The 19249-nt window shown below is 44.0% G+C and overlaps 3 protein-coding genes and 1 pseudogene across 5 annotated transcripts; all 4 read left to right on the forward strand.

Moving 5' to 3' along the window:
* The first annotated feature begins 1732 nt into the window (after positions 1-1732).
* Positions 1733-3763, forward strand: LOC133502439 (induced myeloid leukemia cell differentiation protein Mcl-1-like). Its single transcript, XM_061823234.1, has 3 exons — positions 1733-2181; positions 3107-3378; positions 3462-3763. The coding sequence occupies exons 1-3, from the start codon at positions 1842-1844 to the stop codon at positions 3576-3578; spliced, it is 729 nt and encodes a 242-aa protein (XP_061679218.1). The 5' UTR covers positions 1733-1841; the 3' UTR covers positions 3579-3763.
* A 1693-nt stretch (positions 3764-5456) lies between these two features.
* LOC133501953 (induced myeloid leukemia cell differentiation protein Mcl-1 homolog) lies at positions 5457-7063 on the forward strand (annotated as a pseudogene).
* Positions 7064-9030: 1967 nt separating this feature from the next.
* LOC133501662 (induced myeloid leukemia cell differentiation protein Mcl-1-like) lies at positions 9031-11899 on the forward strand. Its single transcript, XM_061821486.1, has 3 exons — positions 9031-9587; positions 10842-11092; positions 11176-11899. Exons 1-3 carry the CDS (start codon positions 9053-9055, stop codon positions 11290-11292), a joined length of 903 nt encoding a protein of 300 aa, XP_061677470.1. The 5' UTR covers positions 9031-9052; the 3' UTR covers positions 11293-11899.
* Positions 11900-14539: 2640 nt separating this feature from the next.
* Positions 14540-19081, forward strand: LOC133501665 (BH3-interacting domain death agonist-like). Of its 3 annotated transcripts, XM_061821489.1 has the most exons (4): positions 14540-14906; positions 15130-15406; positions 16811-16944; positions 18615-19081. In XM_061821489.1, exons 2-4 carry the CDS (start codon positions 15154-15156, stop codon positions 18810-18812), a joined length of 585 nt encoding a protein of 194 aa, XP_061677473.1. In that variant the 5' UTR covers positions 14540-14906; positions 15130-15153; the 3' UTR covers positions 18813-19081. The 3 variants fall into 3 exon arrangements, with proteins under 3 accessions (XP_061677473.1, XP_061677472.1, XP_061677474.1); XM_061821488.1 differs by lacking the exon at positions 14540-14906 and having other exon boundaries at positions 14913-15406; XM_061821490.1 differs by lacking the exon at positions 14540-14906 and having other exon boundaries at positions 14913-15406; positions 18618-19081.
* Positions 19082-19249: the final 168 nt, after the last annotated feature.

A 19249-nucleotide genomic window follows, 5' to 3' on the forward strand; every position in this document is an offset into this window, starting at 1 on the left:
AGTCTCTGAAAATGTGTTGAATTCATTTTATTCCTGGTTGGATGCACGTGTTTGGTAGGTCCCACCCACTGCTACAGTGTGTCGAAAATGGTTAAAGCGATATAACATCCATCCGTATTGTCCACATTATTTCACAAAAGGAGTAATTTACAGATACTGAATAATTTGCATGCATCATGCAAACTGATCACCTTATAGGCTAAAGGGAATTATTTTCAGATATTAGGGCAAGCATTTCATATTTCATAACTGGAGACTGGCTATTTCCAGAATTTTTCTTCACACTTTGTTGATCTTGACATGTCCACTCTGTCATCAAGTGAAATATCACTTGTCAAAACCTTTTGGATAATCCCCAAAGCATATCTATTTTTTCTTATATGAATGCTAAAATTAGCCCCCATATTTTGCTGTTTGAATGCAGTTAGTATCTGTTTTTTAAAAAATTATGATGGACCAATATGCATTTTTTTAACAACACAAGGTCTCTTTAATACACTGAATATGGGGTTCAACGGATAAGATCAACTTTTTGGGGGGTGAAATGAGAGTCTCAAAGGCACCGTATGGTGATATTGACTGTTCTACAATATACTGTAAGCGTTATATGTGCATTTAACTTTGATCTGTGTGCTCATTAAAGTTTTTTTCTTCTTCATTTTACCTCTTTTTTCAGGACTTTGCATTTTCCTACATCACTAGGCTTGACTATCTTGAAAATAGGTGTTTGTGTTTCTCTGCAATAACACATTCCAAACAAATGGTAGGCTATGCTTGAAATCCGGTTTGTGCAGACCTTTGGTGGCACGGGTCCTCGAATCTAAATGGGGGGCGGGGCACGTGGAACAAGAGTTTGCAGCGCCTTAACAGTACGCCACAGGCTATTTTGAAATAGAATATTAAAAATATTGATCATTTGAATTTCGTGGCCATAACAATTCACTGTTATCAAATGGGCAAACACAAAGGCTATTACACACAAAACTACAGAGATGCAGACACTAGATGAAATTAACCATTACATCACGCAAACATTCAAAACAATATGTCAACACCATTCTGTCATCCTACAATCAAAAAAAAGGGAAGGCACCAAAGGGTTACTACAAATACTTATGCAATAATTCACACAATGGGGTCCATGGGGATATTGTGACAAGAAAAGATTGGGGAGAAAAAACAAACAGTGGAAATTAAGCGATCTGACAGAGGAGGAAACTTTGTCTCCTAAACAGTCATCGGAGACAAAAAACCGGCCGACATTACATGGAATCAGTCTGGTAGGGATTGTAAAAATGTGACTTCGGCATTTGTAACTAGTGTCTGTGTGGCCCTGACCTTATGACGGTGAACCGCTGAGTGATGACCCTCAAATTTATTGTTTCTTTTTGCCGAAAAAAACAGATTACGGATTTTATAAAAATCGTCATGTTTGGTCTGACGCGAGAAAATCCCGGAATTAGCTCGTTTCTCTTTCTCGCGTCCTTTCAGGTAGTTTGCGCATGCGCGTAGCGTCATGCAGGTGAACTTTTCAAGTGTGGCCCTGAGCCGCCAGGGGGTGGGAAAAAAAGTTCGGGGCGTCACGTGACCAAATGATTGGTGGGAAAATAGTTTCTTTGATTAACTGACCATTTTGCTGCTCTCTGATGGGATCCATCTTATATTTGCCCTGCACTCAACTGATCCAGTCATTTGTGAGCCTCTCTCGCCGAGACAAGACGCTCGCGCGTTCGGAGGAAGGAAGCTCGTTTCTTGCCGTGACCGAGACACGCTCCAAATGATGCCGACCCAGCGACACTTGTTGCGGCCCCACTCCAAGCTTGGAATCACGGCCCACGTTGATGTTGCGTCCGAATCCGGGCCCGGAAGGTTTCTTCGGGTTCCCGCAGCCGGCCGTGGCCCCAGCCGTTAAGCCCGAGATGGGCAACCACGACTCGCCGGACCCGGGACCCGGCGCCCTACCGGGGGGGAATCGTCGCCCTGAAGGCTCCCCACCGCCGGAGCTCCAGACCCCCGGCGACCCCGACGCCCTGGCCACGGACACAAGGCGACTTATCGGCCGCTTTCTCAGTGACTTTACCGGCTTGACCACCACGGCCACTTGGAAGGAAAGCAAAGTCCAGTCGACGATAAAAAGGGTCGTGCAGAGATTCGTGGACAAACACAGGCTCATATACAATCGTAAGTGGATGTTTTTTAATGCTTTTGAGACACTTTTTAAGAGCATTATTTCATTTATGAGCATATCGTTGATTTGCTGTACCTGTACTATCATACTGTACTTTTCTCTTTCCGTTTGGACAGTAAAAGCGGTCTTGTGTTATGACCAAAACTCTAAATATGTCCTTGTGGAAAGTTTTGCGAGATAATTATAGCCTTAAATAAGTCAATCAGTCATGATAATGTAATACTTGAACCAGTAATTTGTAGATTGTCCATGAGATGACCAATCTATCGGACAGCCCTGTCTGTTGCCTACGTCAGTGACCTACGTAATAAAGCAAGTTGTACACGTGATACATGAGGTTTGTCCTCATGTTCTTTAGTGAGTTCTTCTAACGTTCTGTTATTGCCATGTCCTGAGTGAATTTTAACCTTGTTAGCTCAGTGGTTAGAGCACTGGTTTGGGAAACCAGGGGTTGTGGGTTCGTGTCCCACTTGGGCCTCCTCCACTCCCTGAGAAGGGTTGCGTCAGGAAGGCACATGCGGTGTAAAAATCGTACCAAACATATATGTGCGTTGATCTGAGATGACGCGCTGTGGCGACCCCTAAAGGGACAAGCTGAAAGAAACTTACTATATATATATATATATATATAGGAACAGAAATCAAAATTGCCTGATCCGTTAGCTTCATTCTAGGCCATGGTAGAGCCAAAAGGTACAATTGGATATAAACTGTATCTTTCTTCTCTATTAAAATAGCTGAAGCATGAAATGTAAAATAAAACAAGAGTAATTCCACTTTTGTAAACTTTCATTACATTTGCATTAACAGCTAAATGCATTTTTTTTTTTTTTTTTTTAAGGCCGGAGGGTTATAATATGTATATACTGGAGGTAATGAAACAATTGCAATGGTAACATAAATGTGCTTGTTTTCTAGATTGGGTCGGCCTCCATCTTCTAGACATCAACAACCCTGTATTGGACAGAAGAGGGGACGACATGGCCTTCGTCAGCAATGTGGCCAGGCTTGAGTTTGCAGACGGGGCCACCAACTGGGGTCAGGTCGCTAGCCTGCTCGCTTTCGCCGCCGTGCTGTCTCACGCCTTGACGGAAAAGCGTCGGGAGGGGTGTGTGGCGCTCGTGGCCCAGGAGGTGTCCACCTACCTGCTGTCACATCAGCGCACCTGGCTCGTGCAGCACAACGCATGGGTGAGCAATGCGCCAAACGTGTACTGCGTAATTGGTGAACACTGACATATCAAATTATCATATTCTGTCTTCTTCCTCATCAGAACGGCTTTGCAGAATTCTTCGAGGAAGATGACGTGGAGTCGAGAGTGAGGACCGTCCTCGTCGCCATCGGCAGTTTGGCCTGCATCTCGGCGGCGGTGCTCCGTTTGCTCCGTTGAACTCCGAGGACCGTTTGGCGTATCACAATCCCGAGCAACAACTTCACAAAGTGGATTTGATATGGACCATTTTTGTACAGTTTGATCAACAATGGGAAAGACACACGCACGAAAATGAAATGTGTCCATTTTTTTATGTCGATAAATGTCTCCCGTGCTGAAAGAGCGCGCTTTGTGTTCTATTATCAAAACGTTATTGATAATTTACAATTTGATGTGTATGTACAGTATGACAAATTGTCTAATAAACATACAAATACGAATTTCATGTGTTCGCTCCCTTCTTTTCAAATCACCATTGGAATTAATGAGTCAATACCCATGGATTTGCGAGTTTGGACCCTACACGTGTTCACGAATCGAAGATATGACCAATGATAAGAAAAAGTTAACAGGAAATGGATTTATTCCAAATAATGTGCAGTGGACGTCCGGGTCTTATCTAGGTATCTTCCACACACGACACGTGTATCGTCTGGCAGGATAGCCAAAGAAGAAGACAAAAGCTGCCCAGTAACACAAGGTTCTTACATGTATGGGTTCATGGTAAAAGTGGCTGCCACCCCCCGCAGTCTGGTCCTGGGCCGGGATGGTCACTTTTCGCTCCTTAATCTGGTGTCGTTCGTCTCCACAGCAACGCCTGGGAGAGGAGGATGGCGCCAGGCGGTTTTCTGCGTACAAAGATGAAGGACAACCACCGACAACACATCCTTGTCTGATTAGCAAATGGGCAACACTTTATCCGTTGATTAAATGTATAAGGTCATATTTAAGCAAATAATGAAAGTGCAATAAAAGTAAAATAGTCTTCACTAACTGTGTGCGGAAATGTAATGTTCTAACACGTAAACATTGTTTCTCTAGAAAGTATAAAATGACAAATGTGAATAACACAGCCATACTTTAAACAGTAATTTTTGAAGAGAAATTTCAACCTGTCCTGTCATCATGCTGTATCCAGTAAATTCTGTTCATGCTATCTGGACATCGATGACGTATTTGAAGAAGTCATTTGTGTACATCCAGATTGAGCAAAAGGAATTAATGTAATCTTCCCAGTTACGCTCCAGATTTTTTCCATATACCACACAGATAAGTACTGTAAAAATCCATTATTGACATTCACAACAATCCATTGGACATCTTCCAATTGTTTTGAGTGTTTATTCATCCTCTCTTCCACTTTTCCCAGAGAATTTGAAAAAAAAAGTATGGTGCAATAATCGATGGAGCTGAAACTCGTAAGATGAACACCAGAACTGTTTGTCAGACAGCCAAACAATATTTGAAAATCCTGATCATCTTGCATAACTGATTATCATTGCGTTGTGATAGTGGCAATCACGTTCTATTCTATGTTGTTCAATCTCAAATGAAGTTCACCATCCATAATAGAATTAATAAGAAAAACAAAATTATTAGAGATAACGGTTTGGTTTAATGTTGAACATCTCAATTAGGGTCTTTGGTCAGAAAACATTTTGAACATGCCCCCCCCCTCCCCACAAAAAGAAACGCTTGCACTTAAAATCTCTGCAAAGGAGAACTCTCTTTCTCTCGCTCTGTCGCTTTTTCATTGAGTTCGCGCATGCGCGGAGCGTCAAGCAGGTGAACTTTTCAAGTGCGGCCCTGTGCCGCCAGGGGGTGGGGAAAAAATTAGGGGGACGCCCCTGAAGCGCACGTGACTAAATGATTGGCGGTAAACAAGTTTCTTTGATTAACTGACAATTTTGCTGCTCTCTGATGGGATCCATCTTATATTTGCCCTGCACTCAACTGATGCAGTCATTTGTGAGCCTCTCTCGCCGAGACAAGACGCTGGCGCGTTCGGAGGAAGGAAAACTCGTTTCTTGCCGTGACCGAGACACCCTCCAAATGATGCCGACCCAGCGACACTTGTTGCGGCCCAACTCCAACCTTGGAATCGCGCCCACGTTGATGTTTCGTCCGAATCCGGGCCCGGAAGGTGTCTTCGGGTTCCCGCAGCCGGCCGTGGCCCCAGCCGTTAAGCCCGAGATGGGCAGCCACGACTCGCCGGACCCGGGACCCGGCGCCCGACCGGGGGGGAATCGTCGCCCTGAAGGCTCCCCACCGCCGGAGCTCCAGACCCCCGGCGACCCCGACGCCCTGGCCACGGACACAAGGCGACTTATCGGCGCTTTCTCAGTGACTTTAGCGGCTTGACCACCACGGTCACCTGGAAGGAAAGCAAAGTCCAGTGACGATAAGGGTCGTGCAGAGACTCGTGGACAAACACAGGCTCATATACAATCGTAAGTGGATGTTTTTTTTTCCATGCTTTTGAGTCACTTTTTAAGAGCAGTATTGCATTTATGAGCATAAGGTTGAATTGCTGTACCTGTACTGTCATACTGTACTTTTCTCTTTCCGTTTGGACAGTAAAAGCGGTATTGTGTTATGACCAAAACTCGAAATATGCCCTTGTGGAAAATTTTACGAGACAATTCGAGTAAATAGGTCAATTAGTCATGATGTAATACTTGAAGCAGTAATTTGTAGATTGTTCATGAGATGACTAATCTATAGGACGTCCTGTATCTTTCTTCTCTATTAAAATAGCTGAAGCTGACATGTAAAATAAAATAAGAGTAATTCCACATTTGTGAAATTTCATTACATTCGCATTAACAGCTAAATGCTTTTTTTTTTATTAAGGCCAGAGGGTTTAAATATGTATACACAGGAGGTAATGAAACAATTGCAATGGTAACATAAATGTGCTCGTTTTCTAGATTTGGTCAGCCTCCATCTTCCAGACATCAACAACCCTGCATTGGACAGAAGAGGGGACGACATGGCCTTCGTCAGCAATGTGGCCAGGCTTCAGTTTGCAGACGGGGCCACCAATTGGGTCGGGTCGCCAACCTGCTTGCTTTCGCCGCCGTGCTATCTCAGGCCTTGAAGGAGATGCGGCGGGAGGGGTGTGTGGCGCTCGTGGCCCAGGAGGTGTCCACCTACCTGCTGTCGCATCAGCGCACCTGGCTCGTCCAGCACAACGCATGGGTGAGCAATGCGCCAAACGTGTACTGCGCAATTTCTGAACACCGAGATATCAACTTATCATATTCTGTCTTCTTCCTCATCAGAACGGCTTTGCAGAGTTCTTCAAGGAAGATGACGTTGAGTCGAGAGTGAGGACCTTCCTCGTCGCCTTCAGCGGTTTGGCCTGCATCTCGGCAGGACTGCTCCGTTTGCGCCGTTGAACTTCGAGGACGTTTGGCGTATCACAATCCCGAGCAACAGCTTCACAAAGAGGAAGTGATATGGACCATTTTTGTACAGTTTGATCAACAATGGGAAAGACACATGCACAAAAATTCATCCATCTTTTTTATGTCGACAAATGTCTCCCGTGCCGAAGCATTGCGCTCCGTGTTGTATTATCAAAAAGTTATTGATGGCTTAAAATTTTATGTGTATGTACAGTATGACAAATTGTCTAATAAATTTTATACAAATATGAATCCCATGTGTTTGCTCCCTGCTTCTTTTTGAATTACCCTTTGAATGAATGAGTCAATAACCACGTGCGTAAATGTAATGTTTTTATGGGTGAGGTTTTTCTCTACAAAGTAGAAAATGACAAATATGACTAACACCGTCATACTTCAAACAGTAATTTTTCAAGAAGAAAAATTTCAACCTCTAATATACAGTACTGCCATCATGCTGTTTCCAGTAAATCCTGTCCATGCTCTGGGTTGTTTTCACCGGCGTCACATTTTTTGCTGAATTACACATACACCACTGCGAGCCGCCATTTAACTTCCCTACCTCACGCCTTCCAGTGTTGTAGCCTCTGGAATGCTCTCCGTTACTGTTTGTGTTTTTGTGTTTCACGGGCGTCTTGGGACTCAAGTACACAACAGAGGACTTGCTAACCATCAGAGAGCCTTCTTCTGACTTTTCTTCTGACTTTTTTTTGACAACTCTCGCCAATTCACTGAAGCTTTTTCCAGAGTTGCTCGTCGACACACTCTTCAAAGCCTTTTTGTGTAAATTTTGTATTTTTGATAGTGAGGTTGTTGTAGTTAACGAAAATTGCTGCAGTGTGTGCTGAGCTCCGTAACTGTCATGGTCCTGCCGGTCCAGCCCTGGCTGTGCGGGTGTCCGTGTGGTTGCGGTGATTGGGAGGCACACACCTGCTGGCTGATTGGCCCCGGTGTACATAGGACCATGGGGACGACTGGTCAGGTGCGAGATCGTTGCGGTTCATGCCCCCGTTCCAGCACTCCTGTATCCCTGATCGTCAACCCGTGTGTACCGACCTCCGCCTGTTCTCCGACCGACCCCGTAAGCCTGACTCCTTTGATACTCCTGCCTGCTTTGATCGATCTCCCGTGTACCGACTCCTGCCTCCCCGCTGACCTGCTCTCTACGCCCGACGTCCTGACTCCCGCTGCTGCACCTGACTGCATGCCCGATCCCCGACTTTGGAACAATAAACGTTTTTGCCGAATTACCTCTGAGTCTCCTGACTCCTGCATTTGGGTCCTACGTCCGTATCGGTGGGTCATGACAGTAACATCCGTGCAACATTCTTCGTTGACATCAAAGCATATTCCACCGCCTTTCGTTTTCCCCGCTAGCATACATTTAAGTGATTCTTCGTGATTTTGTCGTCAGCAGGAGAGTAAAGATCTATGGCACAATACTGTGCCTTTGTGACGAAGTCCCGAGTCCCATGATGTGTGGATGCCAGGTAGCCTCGTAGTCAGTCTGGGCTTGATGTGCTGTCGGTCGCGTCTTCAATAAATGCAGTTAGAAACATAATGCCGTCCACCTCGCGTATGTATGAGTAACGGAGCTCAGGGGTGGAAAATGGTCGCCGTTCGAGGCAGCCACATCACGTGAAAACAACCCATATGAACATCGATGACTTATTTGGAGGACTCATTTGTGTATATTCAGATTGAGCAAAAGGACTTACTGTAAGAATAGTAATCACAGTTAAAATCAAGATTTTTCCGGATACCACACAGATAAGTACTGTAAAAATCCTTTATTGACATTCACAACAATCCATTGGACATCTTCCCATTGTCGATGTGATAGTGACAAGGAATAACGTTCTCTTGTAATTTATGTTGTTCAATCTCAAATTAAGTTAACCATCCAGAATAGAATTAATAAGAAAAACTAATTAGAAATACCGTTTTGCTTTAATGTTGAAGATCTCAATTCGGGCCTTTGGTCAGAAAATATTTTGAACATGTTCCCAAAACGGTGGCACTCAAAATCTCTGCAAAGGAGAACTCTCTTTCTCTCACTCTGTCGCTTTGTCATTGAGTTCGCGCATGCGCGTAGCGTCAAGCAGGTGAACTTTTCAAGTGCGGCCCTGAGCCGCCAGGGGGTGGGAAAAAAAAGTTCGGGGATGCCCCTGATGCGCACGTGACTAAATGATTGGTGGGAAAATAGTTTCTTTGATTAACTGACCATTTTGCTGCTCTCTGATGGGATCCATCTTATATTTGCCCTGCATTCAACTGATGCAGTCATTTGTGAGCCTCTGTCGCCGAGACAAGACGCTGGCGCGTTCGGAGGAAGGAAAGCTCGTTTCTTGCCGTGACCGAGACACGCTCCAAATGATGCCGACCCAGCGACATTTGTTGCGGCCCAACTCCAACCTTGGAATCGCGGCCACGTTGATGTTGCGTCCGAATCCGGGCCCGGAAGGTTTCTTCGTGTTCCCGATGCCGGCCGTGGCCCCAGCCGTTAACCCCGAGATGGGCAGCCACGACTCGCCGGACCCGGGACCCGGCGCCCGACCGGGGGGGAATCGTCGCCCTGAAGGCTCCCCACCGCCGGAGCTCCAGACCCCCGGCGACCCCGACGCCCTGGCCACGGACACAAGGCGACTTATCGGCCGCTTTCTCAGTGACTTTACCGGCTTGACCACCACGGCCAGTTGGGAGGAAAGTAAAGTCCTGTCGACGATAAAAAGGGTCGTGCAGAGACTTGTGGACAAACACAGGTTCAAATACAATGGTAAGTGGATGGTTTTTTAAATTATGTTTTTAAGTCACTTTTTAAACGCAGGATTGCATTTATGAGCATAACGTTGATTTGCTGTACCTGCACTATCATACTGTACTTTTCTCTTCCCGTTTGGACAGAAAAAGCGGTTTTGTGTTCTGACCAAAAGTCTAAATCTGCCTCGTGGAACGTTTTACGAGATAATTATAGGCTTAAATAATTCAATTGGTCATGATAATGTGATACTTGAAGCAGTAATTTGCAGATTGTTAATGAAATGACTAATCTATAGGACGTAGCCAACATCAGTGTCCTACGTAATAAAGAAAGTTGTGCACGTGATGCCTGAGGGTTGTACTCTGAAGTTATTTTTCATCCGTTTGCTGACGTTCTGTTACAGGCTCAGACTACATAATTGTAGCCCGTTAAATATATATGAAGAGTTCAGATATATGTATATATCTGCTTTTGCGTCTCAACTCTTCATAGTAAGTTTCTTTCGGCTTGTCCCGCCAGGGGTCGCGACTGCGCGACCTCACAGATGGACGCTCATATTTGTTTGGCAGTTTTTACGCCAAATGCCATTCGTGACGCAACTCCTCTTGAGGAGTCGAGGCCCCAGTGAGATACGAACTCACGACCCCTGGTTTACCAAACAAATGCTCTATGGGTCCTCCGTCTGAACTCTTCATAAACTGCATATAAAACCCTTTTTTTAATGTCATTTTCAAAATGATTATGCTAATTGTGCAATCTTTCTACAACCAGCAGAGGGACCACTTCCCCTCTTAAAATCAAAATTGATTAGGTTGCTTCATTCGAGTGCAACAAAACAAGTACCCATTTGAAGAAAAAAACGCATGAAAAGTCTTCCTTGTCCAACAACGTACATAATGTACGTGTAAAAAAATCAGGTGTTGAGTCTAGAATGAAATTGAATTCAAAAACGTCATTTTTATGAGGTTAAATTGCCAAAAGGTACAATGGATATAAACTGTATCTTGCTTCTTTCTGTATTAAATAGAAACTATCTTGCTTCTCGATTAAAAGAGCTTAAGCTTGAAATTTAAAACAAAATAAGAGTAATTCCACATTTGTGAACTTTAATTACATTTACATGAATAACTCAATGGGTTTTTTTGTTTTTTTTTTTGTTTTTTTTAAGGCCAGAGTGTTACAATTTGTCTATAGTGGAGGTAAGGAAACAATTCCAATGGTAACATAAATGTGCTTGTTTTCTCAAATGGGTCGGCCTCTCTTTTCCAGGCATCATCAACAAACTGGCGTTAGACAGAAGAGGGGACGACATGGCCTTCGTCAGCAAGGTGGCCAGGCTTGAATTTGCAGACGGGGTCACCAACTGGGGTCGCGTCGCCAGCCTCCTAGCTTTCGCCGCCGTGCTGTCTCAGGCCTTGACGGAAAAGCGTCGGGAGGGGTGTGTGGCGCTCGTGGCCCAGGAGGTGTCCACCTACCTGCTGTCGCATCAGCGCACCTGGCTCGTGCAGCACAACGCATGGGTGAGCAATGCGCCAAACGCGTACTGCGTAATTTCTGAACACCGAGATATCAACTTATCATATTCTATCTTCTTCCTCATCAGAACGGCTTTGCAGAATTCTTCGAGGAAAATGACGTGGAGTCGAGAATGAGGATCGTCCTCGCCGCCTTCGGCGGTTTGGCCTGCATCTCGGCGTCGGTGCTCAGTTTGCTCCGTTGAACTCTGAGGACCGTTTGGCGTATCAGAATCCCAAGCAACAACTTCACAAAAGAGGAAGTGATAAGGACCATTTTTGTACTGTTTGATCAACAATGGGAAAGACACACGCACAAAAATTAAATGTCAATTTTTTATGTCGATAAATGTGTCCCGTGCCGAAACAACTGATACTTCTGATAATACTCATCAGTGTAAATGTAATGTTCTAATAAGTACTCTAGTTTAGTTTAGTTAGTTCTAGTTTTCACTAGATAGTATGATATGACAAATGCAAATAACAGTCATACTTAATGGAATAATATGTAAAGAAGAGGAAAAATAAACGATGTGTATAAAAGTGATGATGTATGATTTGGCTCTTTGCCGTAGCACTACAAATGTGGCTCTTTTTGCCCCACCCCTATCTAAAAAATATGAAATGACAAATGAGAAGAACACTCAGTCATACTTAAAGGTCAAGTGTCATCCCTATAAACATTCAAAAATGGATATTGTGATGAAAAATACATATAATATGATTCACTTCAATATGTATTCGAAAAAATAAATGTGAGCGGAGAGCGCCTCATCCATGCGCAAAGTTGAAGTGTCATTCTACAATGTCCAAGCGGTCGCCATATTGGCTGCATCCTCTGTCCGTGACGTCACCTGGACATTTGCCAATGAAAACACGCAGTGCACCCTACTATGGGAAATGAACACGCACCCTTCTGACATGGAAGCTCTTTTCGAAAAGGAGAACAGAACACAACCGGGTGAAGTTACTGGAGAAATATTACACTATTGTTTCTTGCCATATTCAGATGATATGCGATCACGGCCGAACCGTCTCCCCGTCTGATCCACTTCCGCGGCGGAGATGAGCCATCGCAGCTCATCGCAGCCGGCCGGTGTGGCTCATTTTCGGCGCCGAGATGGCTTATCATGGAGCTTTAGGGGGTTGTTCATAGCCGCCGGAGTACGCGATGAACAACGGCGTCGAGCTGGGGCGCTTTACTGCGTCGTCGTCGCACGCGGCTGCGTGAGGCATTGTCGACTGTGTTGTTCAGAGCCGCCGTCGGCGAGCCCGCTGCGCAGCCTTCGCTGGCGAAACGACGCAGCAGCTCGACGCCGCCTGACGCGCACATCGACACATTTAGCACGCCCGTCATACTTACGCGGATCTTTTGTTACGTTATGAAAGATCGATTACGTGGTCCACCCCAAACTATTATTTTTTTAGTAGCTGTATACACACCTACATGTCATTTGGAACCCACAAAGCTCTTGTCCTCTTCACCTGTGCAATCCATTTTTCATGACGAACCAGGTCTCTTGCAAAATTATGAAGGGTAATCCCATTCTCCCGAGTGTTCAAGCAATGTCCAGCAATGCAATGAGGCGGCATTTTGGCTAACACGAAGGAACAACGACCTACCTTCCCGGAGGTAAAACTAATGGAAACAAACGTGTCCACTAGGGGGCGCCTCTGTCCTTTACATCACTTCCTGCTTCTTCTCGAAAACAAATCCCTCGAGAGGATTTTCATGGTGGGAGTTACAAAAAGCTGTATATGTCAAAATCATGTTTTGTGGTGAAAAAACGCATGGGCCCATATTGGCTGATGTTTTTTCATTAATAACATACTAAAAATCATCCATTTCATGACAGTGGGCCTTTAAGAATGCTCTTCACATCATTTTATGAATAAAGGGACGCATTTTATTTCAATTTGCTGTACAGAGGAAATATTCCACTGATTTCCATATGATTGTTTGTTGGTTGAAACCCAGTCCAGATTGGTGGAATCATACAGCTGTGCTGGCTTGCCGGAAACAATAATCACAATTAACAAAATGTTAATATATTTACTTTTTGTTTGGCCAACTTACTTAATAAAACAGAAAACATCATATTCAAATTTCAATAAGTTGTTGAAAGGACTGATGTTAAAACAAGTCCCCAGTCTGAAAATATTTCATAATTTAATTCATGTTACTCAGTACAGTATTAAACAATCACCATATTATTCGTCACAGAGAAAAACACGTTTCAGAACAGGATTTATTTAACATGATTAGAAGTGGCAGCATGTTTTCCTGTTAAGTATCACTTTCAATGTTCACATGTTCCAAGTGCCAACACGGCATGCAGCCATACATGATCCCACATTGTCTGGGCTTGCAGATCTAGGTCACCTGTTGACTTCAATTTATCACTCAACTGACAAAAAACACTTACTAGTGACAAAATGATCTGAGCAGACACGATAAAAGGACAGATGAGCAGTGTTTGCATCTGCTCTGGACAATGCTGCCAGCCAATCCCTTTAACGTTGAGAAGAAAGTTTTTCATCTTGTTCTGACTGCTTTTTTGGTGTTGATGTAAAACAGCTGGAATCCTGATTTGTCTCCTGACCTGTTTACGTTGGGCCCTGCTTTGTTGGAGCAGCCAACTGTTAGGAATGGTCCTGTCCCCCCCTTCTCAATGGTTTGTTTCAATAGCGTATTCGGAAGCGCGGGAATGTTATGTGGGACCCGTGGTTAAATACAAGGACTACTGAGCATTCAAAGCTGTCTCGTGTTGTTTTTTGTTGACACACACACAAACAGGGTTTCAGGAGTGGCTAGAAGAAAAGACAATACCGTGTATAAATACGCCGTTTCACAGCAGGACGCAAAAAAAAAAAAAAAGAAGCAAGGACCGAAAAAAGCCGAAGGAATTAGCAACGGGCTAAGCTAACGACGTCAACATGGCAGTGAACATTCCACCTGTGGAGGAGATGAAGATGGCTGGCGAATTGGTGAGGAACTGGGACAACTTCAGAGCAGAATTTAATCATACTTGGAGGCTGGTTAGTTTGTGGAAGTTTGAAAAGTAATGTGGTCACTTGTACTTGGAGCAACGGCCGCCGGTACACTTGTTTGTCTTCCAACATGGCGCGAAGCCGGAAATCACCTGATTTTGACGTCACGACGCACGCGGCTAACTATTCGAGCGTCTCTGTGCTGGATGATCAGGGGAAAACCGCGCCTCCAAGCCATTTGATTGGTCCCTGCAACGCCCTCTTCTTCTCTTGGCTGCTTCTGCCTATTTGGCACCGAGTGCACTACAAAGCGACACCATCGGTCACCGAGGGAAATGCATCCCCGACGGATGCTTAACAACTGCTGACACTTGTGAAACAAGGGGAAGAGGGACAAGTTGTAGGGAGTATTCCGCGCCATTAGGGCACACAGTCATTATTCACAGCAACATCATGCCGTGGTGTTTCCACTGCAAGCCGCCAAAAACTGGGAACACCAATTGTCAACCTTTGCAGGGAAGGACTACACTTAATGCTCTAATAATATTAACGTTGAAATAGATAGGTTTACATTGTGATAGCTAATTAACTGCATGCACTTTGCATCAGCATTAATGCGTTTAGGGATGTGATAATCATATTATCCGTTGTTTTGGAATAGCACGGATAATCAATATGATTTTCTTTCAGCTACCGAAGGAGGCGCACTCGAGGTAAAAGCGAGGGACTCTTCAGGGACCAATCAAATGGCTTGGGGGCGCGGTTTTCCCCCTGATCGAGAGAAAAGAAAAGAAAAGAAAAGAAAACTCGTGTGCTGGAGCCCATTTCGGTGAGTCAGGTGATCTGTTATTAACGCCTACCCTAGCTAGCTTGGCGCGCCATTAGCCACAGTAGCTCATCTTTTTTTTTTTGTGGATAGCTGATTGTTAAAACCGACTTGGTGTACTAAGGAGTAAGGCTAAACTTTCCTAGCAAATGTTGTAGAACTCCCATAAAGTGAGAGGCGAATTTGACGGACTTCTAACAGACTCATAAATCTAAAATCTCGTCAGTCAGGAAACAACTCCAGTCAAGTGATGGATGATTTGACGAAGTTGGCCAGCGAACAAAACGCCACTTTGGTGGTGTTGAGCTTCCTCCAGTCGGACTGCAGCGTTGGTAAAGAGGAGTACAAGAAGGCCGTTTTCTCTTTGGGCAAAGAACTTACACAAACATGGTTGAGTAGTTATGAAGAACATTATGGAGACATTGAATGTGACGGAAACCTTCCCATTAGCAACGCAGGTTCAATCGACGACCTTGAGCCGTTAGTGGACTTTTACTGGCCTGGTGAGTACGCTTAGAGGTGGCATAAGTATTAATGTTCAGATGTAATGTAACCCTGAAAAAAAAAAAAGTACATGTAAAAGTACAAACACTGTTCCACTTTAAAAGTGTATCAGAAAGGTTCCAGGTTGATCTATGTTTTCCGCTTAAATGTGGGTCAAACTATCAATCAAAATTGCCCCCAAAGAGCTCCAGTGGTTTATGCTTCATTCAGTGCGTGAAAAGTGATGAAAGCAGTGCCACAACGAGAGCTGGCCTTTCACCAAGACAACTCACCTGGTGACTATGCATTGAATATCTGACAGTTCTGGTTGGTGACCCGATGGCGACACAAGTACCTGCTGAATGCAGAGATATCTCCTCGAAGTCTCCTGGTGACTAGCCTGGTCACCAGGCAGTTGCTTTCATCTGAGACCTTTGGCAACTCCTCTACATACAGTATTCTCGCTTAGGTCACAAAAGGCGTGCACCTTTGCATTTTTATGACTACGTTTAGTCTGATGTTCTTTACTATTTGCACACCTTCTGGTCATTTGCGCACTGTGGGTGCAGTAACCTAGAAGTTTGTGCGTTCCCTCTCATATCTGGCTGAGAGTGCATCATCCCAAAGAATTGAACGCATTTCTTCCGCAGTCTAGTGCCCCAGGAAGGTGAACCATTTTTCTGCACGTTTTGATTCGGTTAACCGCCCACGATCCAACAGCAGCGTGGCCCTCCCAGCGTGGCCCTAGGGAGAATAAGTGGTTCAGAAAATGGTTGGACGTTATAGCATTTTCCACAAAAACGACTGCCCCATTGTCCATGCTAGTTTTTCTTTTAGGTTTATAGTTGCGATAAGCCAAAATTGAGATCACAAATGAATAATAATATTAATAATAACTGCATTAAGTGTGGAACCCATTGACTTCACTGTTGCGTTCTTCATTTGAAATGCTTTTCCATACGTTTACTGCTTAAGTTGCAGGGACTCAATTTTCCTGAAAAATGATAAAATCAAATATGCTTGACTATTCACTTTGACATTGTACGGTTATCATCGGATCATAATCGTTGGTTGTGGATTGTGTCACACTACCAGAAGTTCCTGACAAAATGTCATGCCTGGTCCGGGAACTTGCCCGTAATAGCTAATTGGGCCAGTATCGAGGTTAACGTTCCAGCACTCCAGCCTTGTATTCGGTTGAAAATATGTATCGCAATTTGAAGCACAAGGAGAAGACTGTTGAGCAGCTTAATTTGTACATCAGTCAAGAACAGGGAAAGAATTCCACCTACATAGCGTCAGCAATGAGTAAGTGTTAAAAGGAAAGGCGATGTAACAGTGGCCAACTGCCCCCATCCCAGCTTTTTTGGAACATAATGCAGATTCAAAATGTACGAGTTTCCCATATTTGTGGTGTCCTGTAGGTGGTGAAGTCGAAGTGAGAGCCCTGCAGGAGGTTGGGGCCAGGCTGAGAGAAATCGCTGACCAACTTGAGCGGAGTGTTGTGGACCAGGCTGCCCGAAACCTGCGCAGGAATGTCATGTCCTCACCGAGCGAAGTGAGTGTTGCTCTTAAGACACAACATTTGCTACACTACACTGTCCGATCCAACACAAGAGACACCTGCCCTGAATATTGGAAAGAAAAAAAAAAAGTCAAATAATTAGAGGTTAAAATGTTTCTAATTGCAAACTATGGTCACTAAGCACTTTCACATCAGTTTAAGTACATTTCCTTTGGGGGAAAAAAAATGAAATGGAATTTATACTAACCACCCAGAAGAGCTATACTTCACCACTCCAGTATATAAACATTACTTTGTATGTAGTTATTTGACACTAATCATGAATTTGCTATAACTCGGGGTTTTGTCTGTTTTGCGACAAAGAGAATTTTGTGAATGGTGAACTGAAAATAGGTGTGGGTTCTCTCGAATGCTCAGATGTGACAGGAGAGGAACTTGTATTATTGTGATTGTGCATCAGTTCCCACTGGTATTTGAAATGTTCCTTTATTTTACTGTCGTCTTATTTTTGAATGAAAAACATTTTTGTAATCAATGTTGTGTATTTAGAGTTATGTTATAATGTGTTTGGTAAAGTAAGTGTGTGTAGTTAATACATTGTACTCAGCAGCCAGATGTTATGACTGTATGTGAGAAAAATATCATTTCTCACTGTTATAGTGACTGAAGTGTGTGGAAACTTGATTTAGAAGTGCTTGGAAGGTAGTGTATGAATTCACTTTCAAACAGCACTGCACAAAGTGCCAGAGCTGCTCACTGAGTGAAGTGACCGACCGCAGTTGTACTGGTCAGTCATGCAGTCTGCAGTTTTGGTTGGTTTCTTTCGACAAAAAAAAAAAAAAAAAAAAAAATGCATGTCAGAGTGTTTCATTTAGCCTTCCTCCACAACGTCGCACCTCTCTCTGTATGTGTACAGCAGCTGAAACGGATATTGAACTCAAAATGTTCCGTTATATTGGAGCCATTTTCTAAAATACTTGAATACATTAATGTACACACGGGTGCCACAGTGGCGCAGCTGCCGAGCGTGGGGCTCACAGTTCTGAAAACCGGGGACCAAATCCCACACCCCCCTGTGTGGAGTTTGCATGTTCTCCCCGTGCCTGCGTGGGTTTTCTCCGGTTTCCTCCCATATCCCAAAAACATGCAACAATAATCAGAGACTCAAAATTGCCCCTAGGTGTGATTGTGATGGCGACTTGTCTGTCTCTGTATGGCTGGCAACCAGTTCAGGGTGTACCCCGCCTCCTGCCCATTGACAGCTGGGATTGGCTCCAGCACCCCCGTGACCCTTGTGAGGATAAGCAGCTAAGAAAGTGGATGTATGGATTTAGAATAAATATAAATAATTAGAAATTTTATTTTTCATTCCACTGCTTTTGATAGTAATAATTTCAGTACCATCACAGCACTAGGTGACATGGATTACTAATCATACAAATCAAAGCTTACATCTCTTATGTCATCTCCCAGAAATGTATTTCATAGGTGACGGATGCAGTCAAACCAAGAAACTCACACTTGACTTTTCTTGTAGGTCTCTATTTTGAAATATAGTGATGGGTATCTGTGAAAATGTACTGTAGTTTAATGCTGATCCCAAGTCGAATTGATCGGGGTTAAGCACAGAACTCCCGGAGTGATGCTTTCAGTGCAAAAAAAAAAAAAAATCCCTTGTGCTGACTGATGGTGTCATTTTGCAGCAGTGGCTGGACCTTCTCAAAAGCGAAGTGCACAGGGCCGTGATGCAGGGGGTGGGCCTGGAGCAGCTGCCCCAGGAGAGAGTCATCGTGGCTCTCAGCCTCACAATTGTGAAGCAGGTCTGCGAACACACACCACAACTGCTCAGAGACCTCTTCAACACTGCGTTGCAGTATATCAGACCTCCGAGGGCAATGTGACTCAGTGGCAGGGATGGACCGTCACCTGAATTGTTTACAGGGGGGAAAAAAGGGAATGTTCAGCCAAATTACAAAGACGAGCGTGGACGCATTGTTTTTGAACGTTACTGTTATTGTTGAAAATGGAACGAAAGTTTTAAGTATGTGAATTTTGTCTCATGTGCTCTTGTGATCTGATTTTTGTTAAATGTTCATGTAAACAGAAAAACTTGTATAGTATGCATTCAATGACCTCTTGTCACAAAATGTCAGTTTTTTTTTTTTTTAAATACCAAAAACTATTCTCAAGTTAGTGTGTTGTAGTAAGTTCAAGCTACAAAGTTTGATGAAGTTTGCGTTAAAATATTTCCCCTGTAACTAGATACTCTGGAGTTGCTAATAGGATGCAGACCATCATTACAAACCTATTTTGTACAACAATGCATCAATAAAAGTTG

This window comes from Syngnathoides biaculeatus, chromosome 6, assembly GCF_019802595.1.
Source record: "Syngnathoides biaculeatus isolate LvHL_M chromosome 6, ASM1980259v1, whole genome shotgun sequence".
NCBI classification, from domain to species: Eukaryota; Metazoa; Chordata; class Actinopteri; order Syngnathiformes; family Syngnathidae; genus Syngnathoides; species Syngnathoides biaculeatus.